Source organism: Pleurodeles waltl, unplaced genomic scaffold (genome assembly GCF_031143425.1).
Source record: "Pleurodeles waltl isolate 20211129_DDA unplaced genomic scaffold, aPleWal1.hap1.20221129 scaffold_135, whole genome shotgun sequence".
NCBI classification, from domain to species: domain Eukaryota; kingdom Metazoa; phylum Chordata; class Amphibia; order Caudata; family Salamandridae; genus Pleurodeles; species Pleurodeles waltl.
Genome location: NW_027149841.1, coordinates 371,767 through 385,550, shown reverse-complemented (window position 1 = coordinate 385,550; position 13,784 = coordinate 371,767). Strand labels below are relative to the sequence as shown.

General features: G+C 41.3%; 1 protein-coding gene across 3 annotated transcripts in view; it reads left to right on the top strand.

The window, feature by feature from the left end:
- Positions 1 to 13,784, top strand: part of LOC138273992 (tenascin-X-like) — a 193,138-nt gene that overhangs the window by 80,586 nt on the left and 98,768 nt on the right. For all 3 annotated transcript variants that reach the window (XM_069218927.1, XM_069218926.1, XM_069218925.1), the window contains one exon: positions 5,007 to 5,264. In XM_069218927.1, the coding sequence (XP_069075028.1) occupies positions 5,007 to 5,264 (258 nt within the window). The remainder of the gene's footprint in view (positions 1 to 5,006; positions 5,265 to 13,784) is intronic.

Here is a 13,784-nt window from a genome sequence, read left to right as displayed (position 1 = left end):
AGCACTTTGATTCTGGAGACAATTCTGTTTCCATTCAGAGCCTAAATTGGAAATGGGGCCTATGTGGCTTGTGAGTCAAAGATGTGAAGGGTAACAGAGGGCAGGGCGGGCTGTGGTTTTGGGTGACTTTGTGTGGCTAAGTAAAAAAAATTATAATAATGTAATGCTGCGCATAGTGCAGTCTTGTGTTACTTTGTGTCAGGGAGGCATTCCCTAGGTGGAGCACTGGCACTAATGTCAGAAAATCTGGGTTTGTGCCAAACTGATGCACCTGTGCAAAAGAGCGGTAATGAGGAACAATATATTCATTCTGCAGAACAGATAGAATATGCCTCTAAGGATTGCTTGTGTGCAGGAAGGTATTCCTTCCTTCCTGCACAAAAATATTCCTACCCATAATGCCTGCCCTCTTGCACTGTGGCCCAAGGGTGCCTACATTGACTCCATGCTGCCGGAAGTGTACCTGCGCTATGAGGTAGCTAAAGTGCACAATATCTTAGTAGATGTGGCACATTTCTGCTCTCTCCATTTCATGCAACGCAGAGCAGCAAGTTGCCTTGTTGCATTGTGTTGTGTGAAAGATTAGTAAATCTGCCCCTTTATTTCATGCCAGCAAAGTGCAGTGCGAAAATGTAACTCCACCAGCTCTTACACATCAAATTCTAGGAGGTGAGCATATCAAGAACTTAGGGCTTGATTATGAGTCTGGCGGTCATAAGATCGCCAGACTCGCGGTGGTGGTAGGACAGCTGCAGCTATGCCGATCCGACTGCCACATGACAAGTTTGGCAGGTGGACTGCCAACTGACCGCCGTCTCCACCAGGATCCATGATATTGAAGGGCTGACGGCAGTCTTGGTTGTAATCAGCTAGGGTGGCGCTGAACTCAGCGCTGCCCTGCTGATTACTACCTTGTTCTCCACCAGTTTTTTCCTAGCGGTTTCCCAGCCATGAAAAAGCTGTCGGAGAGCAATGGCAGGGGCCACCCTGCCCAGCACCATCGGAATGCACACTGTCTGCTTTTCAGACAGTGTGCATTCCAAGGCTGCACATTCTGAGGCTGCTGGTTGGCCCCCTCTGTGCTAAAAGATAGCACTTGACTCCTTTAAGGGAGCCAAGTGCTATTTTGTTGTACTGTTCCCGCTAGTCAGCGCACCGGGAACGCTCTATTACAAGGTTTCCGCTGGTCAGCCAGGTCAGACCGACGGAAAGTTTGTAATAGGACTGGGGGGACACCACCACCATGGCAGTGGCATCAACCCCGTGAGTGTGGTGGTCCCACGTTGGGACAGCCAAACTGGTATTCAGCCCCTTGAGAATATCCTAGAAAGTGTGGAAGAACTCTATGCTGCAGGAAAACTATTCATTGACTGTTGACGGATACAGAGACGTTTGCATAGCATGTCAGTGTAATTCAGCTAGATAACAGCTATGTGCCTCATCTTGATTGGATGTGATACAGAAGGATAAATTGGTTGAGGCCGGACATGTTTGTGTTTCACCCACAGGTGCTAGAACCCAGTGGTACTGACTCACAGAAAACCCAGAACTGAGCAACAATCCACCAGTAAAATCAGCAGGTGATGCTGAGATTATTCTCTAGGTCTAGCATCTTTTCAAGTCAAAACTGCTCAAAGTGGCCAACACTACTATGTTATTTATCATTTTGCAAATGGAGGGGGCATTTTTGGGGCATTCCTTCCAAATTGTGAATCAGCAGCATATGTATGAATGATTCACAAATATAATTTCAGTTACACACCTTGATCAATTACTGACTCATAAGTTGTGGTGGTGACTGGTTGGCAAAGCAGAAGAGATCCACTTTGGTTAACTTCCCCTATGGAAATCAGAGTGGCAACCTCAGGGGGAGCAGGCAGTTGTCCAGGGGACCACTGCTAACTCTCATTAAAGTTTTCCAAAATGGAAACAGCTTCTTTCCCTTTAAGGAAATAAGGCTGCTTAAAAAACGTTTCCATTTTGAAATGCAATAAAAGGCACAGTGTTCTTCTATCCCGTGAAGGCCACCATCTCTGTGATTGTAGCCAATTGCAGGGGGTCGCAAATTGCAACCTAGGCAGGCCATTCTGCCACCCCCAGTGATTCCTTAACTCTGACTGAGTAGGCATTATCAGATCAAATTTGCAAAAAGTTAGTGCGTAATTTACCAGTGTTTCTTGGGGATCCAATTTTAGTGCCTGTGGCCTAATGACTTCTAAAGATGCCCAAATATTCAGTAACTTAAATTTTTTGTAAAAGTGCATATAAAGCAAAAATGAATTCATGAATTTAGGCAGGGCACCGGCATCCTCCTTTTTAAAGGATTCAAATTTGTTTGCATCTAGGGTTAACTATGCATCTACATAAGTATTTTGGGCCAGATGTACGAAGCATTTTTCTGGTTGCAAATGGCCCACCAGACGATTGCTACCAGAAGAATGCTTTTTACAGTGTACCAAAGGCAAAATGTAACTCAGTAACTTGTTACCGAATTGCATTCTGCTTCTGCGATTCAGTATTAGGAAGGGGCGTGTTTAGGGCATCCCTTCCTAACACGGAATCACATTGGTATGTGTGAATGTTTTGGGACCGAAATGCGGACTCAAAACATTTACATTTTACTGACTCCTAGAAGGAGGTGATAATTTATTCACAAATGGGAAAGGGTTCCCAAATGACTCCTTACCCTTTGTGAAAAAATGCAAAAATGTTTTTAAGGGTAGGCAGTGGTCCCAGTATAGTCAAAAAAGTAAAAGTACTTTTTTGTCTATTCATTAAATTTACTGGAAAGTATAGTCTTATATATCTCCCCTTCCACAAACCAGAGGTGAAGCCTAATTTACTAGTGTGAAATTGCTGCATCTCACATGTAAAATGAGATCTCCATCAACAGGGCAACGATCTCGCTATTGGAAAGTATAGAGAAAATGTTTAAAGTTTTTTAATTTTTTTTAAAATATGTTAAGGTAAATAATAATGTAAATTATTTTTTAAATGTAGAACACATTTTAAAATGCTACAGTGCTGATAACTTTATTGTTAGATGAATAAATGAATTAAATATACTAAAAAATTGAAAAACTTTTTTGAAACTTCATTAACAAAAAACCCACCAAAGGTAAAATATTTCTATTTAATTCCTGTCTATTAACTATTATTAAAAGTTATGTATGGAATTATTGTAATTATTTTTAAAACAATGTTTATTTTTAAACTGACTTAATATTGAAACTATTTAAATAATATCATATTTATTTTTACATTTAAAAAAAAAACTTTTAAAAACAGTACATATATTTTTAAAGGTAAAACATATATTTTTGTAAATAAATGAATTCATTTTAATATTATTTCTTATAGGGCTCTATTTTACGCCCGTTCCTCCATTGATGCTGGGCTGTTCTGAGCCATTTAGTACTGTTTGGATCCTTTTTTACTCTAATAACTATAGAAGTACCTGTTTCTGAATATCATAGACTTACTCTTTTGTGGATGGGTGCATCACCTTCCCTAAACCTCTCCTTAACCCTCCCTAAATCCCTGCGTACTCCTCCTTGGCCCCTCCCTTCTAATAGTAAACATTCTCAATTTTCAAGCCACTCCCCTACTCTCTTGAACATTTACTCCTAAAACATATACCTATGTGTGCGGCGATCTCTGAATACCGCCAGAGGTCTTTGCACACAAATGATATAAGAGAAACCTCCACATTTCAATTAGTGAATACCACTTTCTAGTATCTTAAAAAAACTATTGTAGTACTACTAAATGTACTACGAATTACAGTCTGTGAATAGGACCTTTGTTTTTATTAGCCTTTAGATTTGTATATTTATGGAAGCAGGTAATTTGTTTGAACATGGTAGTCTGAATTTTAAGACGGTAAGTGTAACAATTTTTGAAAGAAAGATATTTTACATACATCTGTATGTTGTGAATGGTTATATTAACATATTATGATTTTTCAGGTGAAATGTTGTACACTGTTTTTCTAGTCTGTCTTGCCTAGGTCTCAACAATAAAGAGTACTCCTAAAAATACTAGTACATTTCTGTATTTAACCTGCTGAAATATTCTAAATAGGGTGAACTTATGACATGCATACATATTTCTATGGTCCTAGATTTCTTCTTGGTTTTTGAATCAGACTCTTAGCCTCTAGGTCGCATCACCTCTTCCACATAAAAAGTATGACAAAAATCAAGAAAGTATAGAATTTATCAGCACAGAAGATGTCATTAGTATTGTCCTTAAAGAACAGTTGGATAAGCACTTGGAGGCATAAGACAAGAGAAACATTCTGATGAGATGTCAAATATAGAGGGCATAAATGCCCTTACATTGTCACCTATAATGAATTTCAATCGATTCCTCTCCTGTTATGTTTACATCTGTGGCTTATTTATAGTTTGATGACTTCAAATAACATTTGACGTATTCATTTATTTGTAGGACATAGCTTCAAGTTTATTATCATCGACCTGCAATATTTTCATATCCACCACATTGATCTACTACTACATTCTAATGAAAGAATACATTTGCAATTCCTCATTCCTCCCACAGTTACCTTCTTAGGTAACTGTAAGTGCAATTAGGAAATGTAGTTATCTACTCATTTAACAGTATAGTGGTTAGATTTATGCAATTGGTTCAGTATTGATCCATGTGCTATATGTCATGCTACTTAATGACCCACATCCATATATTTTTATCATTTTCTTAGAACCCTGGCAATGTGCACCTCAGACACAAACACAATTCTCTAAATAGATTTTGTGTATGATTATGTGTCTTCAATCATATAATCACTTACAATTTCCATTATCCAGTGGAATGTTTCCTGTCTCAAATTATAGTTTTTATTTCTTGTTTATAATAAGTTTGTTTTAGTGCATTGTATTGGAGATGTGGGTTTTCCACTAGGATGATGCTCACTATAAAGATTTATATAAGCAAATGCATATCAACAAATGAATGAAAATTTATCGTTTTTTACATTTCAGAACCAAACATAACTAACAATTTGAATGTCAGTGAGGTCTCTACCACTTGGGTGTATCTGAGATGGCATCCACCAACTGGCAACAGAAGCTCCTATTCGGTGGAAGTTTTGGGAGAACCTGCAAAAACAATGAAACCGAACACTGAATCAGTGGTAGTTGAAAACCTGACACCAGGCAATTTCTACACATTTTCAGTTTCAGCTGTCTCTGGGGATGGCTCTTTGAGTGGGGACATCAGTTCTGTTTCTACCTTCACAGGTACAGTTGAAGAAATAAAAACATATACATTTATTTATTTTGGGAAAGCAAGTGCTTTTGTGGGGTGCTGAAGAAGTGTATAATTTTTTTTATTTTATTCAGGAGGAAACATTAAGGAGTAAATACAACAGAAACAATATTGTATTTGAATGGGACATTTACTCAGTGATTCTAAAGCTGTGCTCTCCCATTTTCGAAAATTGACAATGCTAGCATTTTTAACCCTAATTACTTTCTGCTGAAACACTAATATTTAAAGATTTCTGTAGCGTCCTCCCCAGCCCTGGAGCATGAAATGAACCACACCGCAAACTGAGCTCTGTAGCAGACGTCTTTATTCCTCAGCATACAGTCACACACTACACTCTGATTAAGTCATCAACGTTAACAGCCACACTGAAACAACTCCCAGCAAGTTATGTAATTCCTCTGTTGAGTATGCCTAAGACCAGGAGGATCCTAGTGCATAGTCTCATGACACTACATCACATCTCTCCCCTCATTAAATAGAAAGTACTAATAGCAGTTTATAGTTCTTTAATAAGCCGTCAAGGCGATTGCACTAGTGTGCCAGATCGAGTGGTATGAGGTACTTGAGATGCACTCTGGTTGTGCACCGAGGACACTGGTTCTGATGTTTGATCTGCACTGTTGGGTGGCCTCATCCATAATTGAAGGAGCTGATGAGCATCAAGGTAGGAGCTTATAATGTGACCATTCCCTTGTGATGGACTATCGGGTCAATGCGCTGCTACCATATGCCCTTTGCATATTACTAGCCTTGGATTATCAACAGCAAATGGAGTATCTGTTTCCTGCTTTCGTTTCTGTTTGAACAGGACCCAGTCACCTTCATCAAAGACTGTTTCCTGAGATCGTATAAGCCGGTCGGCATATGTTTTCATTTTGCACTTACGAGAAGTGTCTGTGACATGAACCTTATTGGCATTGAAGGGTCGATCCTCTGTCCACTGTGGCAGTTTGGTTCCAATGGCTCTCCCAAATATCAAGGAGGCGTGCCTCTCACCAGTCGTTGAGTGAGGAGTTGAACAAAAGGCATGAAGGACTTGACACAGGGTCTTGGTTTAACCTGATTCCCTTTAGCGATGCTTGTTGAATGACCTTTTTGAGAGTACCCATAAATCGACCGACAGGAGCAGTGCCATGGTATTGACCTCAGCTTCCTTAAGGTAGCAGAGGCCAATACCATAGCGCACCAGCACCCTTGGAATGCGCACTGTCTGCAAAGCAAACTGTGAGCATTCTGACAGAGCTGGGCCTGGGGGTCCCTGCACTGCCCATGCTATGGGCCATGGGCATGGGCAGTGGAGGGGGCCCCCAGTGGGCCCTTGTACTGTGTTTCCACCAGCCTTTGGATGGCGGGTCCCCACCATGGAAATGCTGGCGGACACAGGAGACGTGATTAACATAGCGTGCTGAGTTCAGCGCAGCCGTGGCTGACCACGAGTCTGCCCTCCATCAGCCCATCGGGAACCATGTTCCTGGCGGTCCGACCGCCAGGGTCATAATGTGGCCCTCGGTCTCTTCAGATTCTTTTTGTTTCTGCAATGCCACAATGTCCTTCATGGCCTAATTCAATGACATTCTGTACATTTTTTGAATTTTTGAAATTCAACATCGTCAACAATAGGTCGAGTGTTCCTTTTCCACAATTGAATTGAAATGATGTCTTTGAGGACAAGCATGTTCTTATGAGTCTTATTTGCAGCAATAATCTGTTCAATGGACAGAGCTGATGGTGTGCTGGACCTCATAATGAAGTTAGTGTACTCCTCAGCCGTTTGGATGTCACACTGTGACAATGTTGTGGTACTTTCGAAAAGTAATCGGCAGAGATCTGGTCTTTACCCGGCTTCAGGCCTGTAGCCAGGAATATTTGTTTGGGGGCATGTTCCAGAGTAATAACAGCAACATAAGAGTGTTTCAGTGGATGGGCAAATAAGCTTTCTTGATTAATTGTTTAAAAGATCTTTACATTTTGGTTAGGTGGTAAAGACTGCTGGAAGCATGACAGGCAGTGAGAGTAGGTGCATGCATTGTGGGATAGTGTGGGAAGGGCTCACAGAAGTTCTTTGGTTTGGTTAGTGAACACAAAGACCTTACATAAATAACATATTTCTATTATTATCACTCTTCTTTTTGTAGTTGGTTCGATAGAAAGACTGTTCTTTCCTCCCTTAGATCTTAATGCAACATAAGATTGAACATGGCAGGGGTATGCTACAAAGCTCACTGTTTGTTGTTCTTTGGGGGTCTCTCTCCTTGGGGGTAAAATTAGTATATTTCCAGCCGCAGAAAGCAAATAGGCCTGACATAATGAAGTAGTGTCTACAACTCAACGAGGATGTGGTCATGACTGCCAACTCGCCTAAAATGTGGGGCCAACCTCATTCAGTAGTGTATCATTTAGTGAACAATGTTTGGTATGGGATTTGCAACCTCACTTTTCCAGACAATGTATGAGCTGCATATTGTAAAGTATTGTTGACCGTCAGGTAGTCTGGCTGAAGTTAACAACTGTGACAGTTGACAGGTATTTTGGGTAAGAGTGAAGTAGATAGACTATTTTATTTAAATTAGACAACGTCTATCAATGTTATGAATAAGTCTCATAGAGGCCTCAGGTACTACTTTTGACTTGTGCACTCCTGGTGTTATGTGAGTAAAGTTAGGTACCACATCTATGTACAAGAAAGTCAGAAGATGTAAAGGCATCCACCCGCTGTGATCGTTCATATACAGTAATTTAAGTTTGCACTGTTCTCCCCTCTGCTTTGTGTTGTTTTTTTCTTTCCTGTGTCTAGCATTGCGTTTTTAAATTATTGGCCTCTGTTTATACCCTGCAACACCTTGCTTCCTCCCTGCTTTAGGCTGACTGTCTCCACCTCAACGGTTGGTGTCCCAATATCTCTATTGACCCACAGGTGCAGTAGTTGGGCCTTTTGCAGACCAGTCCCTACTTCCTCTTCTTGATAAATGATGCTTAGCTCACCTATCTTATCTCTCCCATCAAGGTGTCCCTCTCGAGCATTCAACTAAATGGAAGATGAATACAAGTGTCCCCCTGTTTTCTTTTCCAGTTGTGCCTGATAGAAATGAGGCCTAGGGTCAGAATTTGGTCCCCTTCCATCTCTGTTCTCTTATTCTCTGAGCCCCTTCCCACTTCACCCTGGGTGAACTCCATACACTATTGTTCTGGTGGTTGATTCTATGTCGCACATGGATAAACTCATTTGTGGTTTAACAATCCCTCCAATTGGTTACTCCTTTGTTTCTTCTGAGTGAACACCATACATCGCTCTTGATATTTCAACAGTACCTCCAATTAGTTGCTTTTCAGTTTCTCCCTGATGTCTCTAGATAGACTTTACATAATATTTTGAAACCTCCTATTCCTGTATAAAGGCCCATGCCTGATTTCTTTAAAACCGTTGGGTTGGGATGAATCTAGTCATCTATAATGTAGAAACAGCATTGCTGCTCAACTATATTAGATTATTGCAGTTCAATTGAGACATTAGAATGCACGCTGCCAGCAGCCAGGAAGAAGGTAGTTTAACCAATGACTGGGCTGGGTCTTCTTTTTGATATATATTTCTATAAAGAAAAGGTGAACAGCTTTAAGGAGATATTCATGCCAACATGTTTATGTTTTCCACACTGTACGCCACTGCAAGAAAGTTAAAATGTTTCTACACAATCTGATCCACAGCCCTTTTAACCTGACTTGCATTAACCTGATTCTATTATATTTTTGAAACAATTGATGTGCTTAATTTTGACTAGAGATTTTGCTTTTATACTTCTTACCTGTAATGAACAAGAAAGACACCAAGTTCCAGATAACCAAACATTTGTGCTGCATTTGTGTCACAAAACTGACACAAACTGTGCAAAATGGTTTTTCAATTGACTTTCCAACTCAAAACGTGAGTTCCCTTAAAAGAAACACAAAGAATCCCGTAGGTTTGCATTACTCTGCATGGGTTGCAGGTGTTAAAAAGGAGAAATGCTTTTATTTCTGCTAATGGTTACCATTTTGCATGTGTGCTGCACTGCAAGAGGGGCATTGCATGAGTTGTTATTTGGGCGTTTCCATGCAACCACCCATTTTTTATGTAAAACTCTATCCATTAACAATAGTAGACAGGGTTTTGTGCCCAGTCATTTTTTAAGCAGATGTTAAAAGAAGAAATGCTTTTGGGCCAGATGTAGCAAGGCATTAGCGCTAATGGCAACACGCGATGCAGAAACGCATTTTGCGAGTCGGAACCAACTCGCAAAATGTGCTTCCGACTCGCAAATAGGAAGGGGTGTTCCCTTCCTATTTGCGACTCGCACCGCGATGTAGTTACCATCCACTTGAAGTGGATGGTAACTCATTCGCAAACGGGAAGGGGTCCCCAGGGGACCCCTTCCATTTTGTGAATGATCACAAAATTATTTATTCAGAGCAGCCAGTGGTCCAATGGACCACTGCCTACTCTGAAAAAAAAACGAAACAAAAGGTTTCAGTATTTTTTTCTATGTGCAGCTCGTTTTCCTTTAAGGAAAACGGGATGCAGATAGAAAAAAAAAATGCTTTATTTAAAAGCAGTCACGGACATGGTGGTCTGCTGTCTCCAGCAGGCCACCATCCCCGTGAGTGCCAAGGCTCGCTATGGGGTCGCAAACAAGTTAGTCTAAGCATAGTATTGTGGACTTGAAAGGTGCCCTTCCAATGCAAAACCTATGCAAGCCTCATGCAGGCAGCCTTGCATAATTGTGCAAAGGTGTGTGCATGGTACTTGGCTGCCTGATTGTGCATTGGCACTCAGGAGAGAGGAGGCGAGTTCCACATCTCTGTAGATATGGTGCTTTTCTGCTCTCTCCATGTCACATGACACAGCATAGGAACTTTGGTTGCTGTGTTGCATTGTGTAACACTTTTGATTATCTGGGTCCAAGGTTTTAAGAGGTTTGTGGGAAGGGGAGATTTTATACTTGTCCTTTGGCTTTGCTCCACTATATGGTCTGGGAACTCTTTGGTGACTTGCAATATCCTTATAATATATGGCAGGGGAAGCTTTATCCCATTTATAGTATTTCTTGGTGGTTTAACAATGCCTCCAAAATATGTATGGCCTTGTTTTTTTATATCGTTTAATGTTTATAGTTATATATTGCACAAACTCAATCCGAAAGTATTGAAGCACCTTACAATGGCACCAGTTGCATTAAACAATGTCACATTTATTTTTTTATATTAGGCACAGAGAGATTAAGTGATTTGTCCAGAATTACATGATGTTGAGCCAATGCTGAGACTCACGGTCTGGTTTCCCGTTTCCAAAGTCAGCAGCATATCCTCACCCTGTCATACCTCACACTCTTCACCTAACGTGTCCAATAAAGACCAAACTACACAACCACCCATTCAACCATGCACCAAGCAGTTGATACAACATGGCGTCCTTCAATATCCTTGTCACTGGTATGAAGCTGTATATAAATGATGAAACCAGACCATCCAGACGTGTGATTTAGGCCTCGCTAGGGACAGACTCAGTGCTACGAAAAAAACAGTGCAATTCAATACAATAGGTTTCCAATCTATATTTTATTAATTCTAACATTGTGTGCCGAACCTTGACTGCTTTTATACTTTCATTTATCTCGTCTCTAGGCCCAATTATATCTAATGTAGCCCTGCATTTTGTTTTTATCACTAATCTGCAGTCCATGCTTTCCTGAAAAGCATTCCCAGGGCCAGCCTACATTTAATTTCCAGCTACAAAACCAATATGAATTTCTCACTCTAGTCCAGATTGCGTGTATTATACTTGTGAACTGTAGAGTTCCCTGCACTTTCCACTATCTAGAATTCAAATCATCATGTCTGAAACCGCAGTGTTCAAATGGAAGAGTAAAGAGGATTTGTTCATTGTTATAAAAAGAATGCTAAGCTTTTTTCCCCCACAATATTTATTCTTAACTGGAGCACACTTTAGCTTACATACTGAATTTCACCTGAGGTGAAAAATGCCTGGATGGGACAAAGCATTTCTTTAAAAACTCCTTGTCATCTACCCACTGCCAGCAACGTTTAGGATGGGGTGCCGGGCCCTGCTCCCCTTACCACCTTGTAGCTATGGCCCTGCCCTGCTTGTGTATATAGCATAGTGATGCTCTTGCAGTCCCAACCCCCAACTCTCAACATGTGGGGGCATCTTGGTTTTCAGGTTTCCAAAAATAGTGAGCAGTGCTTGGTGGTCTGTAATGATAGTGAAACGTTTTTCATATAGAAACACATGAAAATGTTCGCAAAGCCGCACTACAGCCAAACTCTCCTTCTCCAGGTGAGAATAGGCACATTGTGGGTCAGAGAGGCTTCGGCTGGCATAGGCCACAATGTGTCTCTGAGCATTCAGATGACCATTATATTGTTGAGCAAGGATTGCCTCCAGCCACACCGGGCTCCCATGTACTGTGTCCTCAGTAGGTAACTGGGGGTCAAATAGGCCAGCTCAGTTGCATTCTCAACTGTGTGTTTTATTCTTTTGAAGCTTTGATCACATTCAGAAGACCATTGGAAAGTGAATTTTTTTTTGTCATGCCACTTAATTGGGCACTTGCTGTAGCAAAGTGCAGAATGTACCTTGAGGAATAACTCACCATGCCTAAGAAGGATTGCAGCATGGTGTCCTCATTTGGTGGGCAAGTAGCTGACAGTGCTTGCACTTTATCTAGGTCAGGTTATGTGCACAAAAAATGTAAGTCTGGTCTTCTGAAACTCACACTTTGCTGCGTTCAGAGTGAGTCCTTTATCTACAAGTAACTGGCACACTTGTGTAAGAGCCTTGCCATACTCCTCTTGCGTTACTCCAGATACCAGTATGTCATCACTACAATTAAAAATATGTCTGACAGGTTGAAGTATTCAACGTATAACATCCTGAAATATTCCTGCGGCTGCTGAAACTACAAACTTAACATTTTGTATCTGAACAAGTATGTGCACTTCTCTTCCAACTTGAGTTGATGGTATCTCTTGTTCAGGTCAAGACAGGAGAAGACTTTGGCACAGTTCAGTTACATAATCACGCCCCCTATGTGCAGGCCTGGATGCTTTCTCTCTCGCTCCTTTGTTTGCCTGGTGGATATCAACACTGCACCTCCACTGGCCTTTTCTGGCGCCACCACTGTTGCTGATACCCATGGTGTAGGAACCGTGGCGTGCTTTCTAGTTCTTTCTCAACTGCTTCTTGCAGGTGAAAAGTGACTCTGCTGTGCTGTTAGGCAACAGGGAAAATGTCCTCATTAAGGTGAAGTCACACTTTCATTGTTTTGAGCCTTCCCTAGGCCATGAATCAATGACAGAAGTTAGCTTACAGTTTCAGATTGTGTGTGAAGGGTGTAATTGAGAGATTTCACTCCCATGTCAGAAACTGTGGCAAAACGGAGTAGGCATACACTGGGCGAAGTTTCTTGAAGAACGTGAATTGACGCCTGGAATATCACTATAAATAAATAAATCCAGGGTTTGTAAAATGGGGCAAATCATTTGTGAGGGTCTCAAGGCGCTGAATTGTGGGCACTGGGAGATTATGTGATTCGCCCAGAATGACAGGATGCTGAGCCAGCGATGAGACCTGAGCCTGGCTCCCCCAGCTCAGACCGTTAAGCCACACCCTCTCCCTAACTATGAATGACCTTTCACTTTGCAACAGTTTAGAAGTAGCCCACGTGTATGCCTTCATTTTTGATGGGTTAAGGCATGGCTCAGGAGAGAGGCTATCGAACTTCTCAACTGGCATGATGGTAATTGATGCCCCACTGCCTATGATAAAGGTAATGGGGCAACCGTTGAATTTGAATGTAAGGTTGGGGCAGTGTGCAAATGAATACAATTGTTTTGTTTGATGGTTTTTGTTTTGTTCTTCCTTGCAATCAGCCGAACTGACATGCGCCTGTCGTTCTTTGGTTGACATCATCATCCCACATCCATCTTCTTAGGTGGAACTTGATAATGACGTTAAAAACCCTTCATAGGATGAGCCCGACAATGATTGACTTTGTCTAGTTTCTGCTTGTATTGATTTGCTGCCTTTTGGGCATGGCGAGTATGCTTCTTGAACCTTCTGGCGTGCATTTTCTCTTATCTCTGTGACGTATTCAGTTTCTCTTTCACTTTGCAAACCTTTATGAAATGTTTTTCTTGTTTGCAACCTTTGCATGTCTGCCCTATGGTTGGACATGTGCCTTCATGCGGAAATGAAAACCCACATCGAAAACACAACTTTTTCTTCTTTGAAGATGTCGACAGGTGTGCATCTACCTTGTACTTGTGCTTGCTTTTCATGACCGACGCTGATTCATTTTTCACTGTTCCAGCTTCCATACCAGCACCTTGTTGATCTGCTTTTTCGGCGGCTGTTACAGCCATTAATATTGTCTCTAGCCTGAGCGTCCGAATGTGCGTCTTCTGAAAGGGTCTGAAAGGCATCCAACAATGACCCG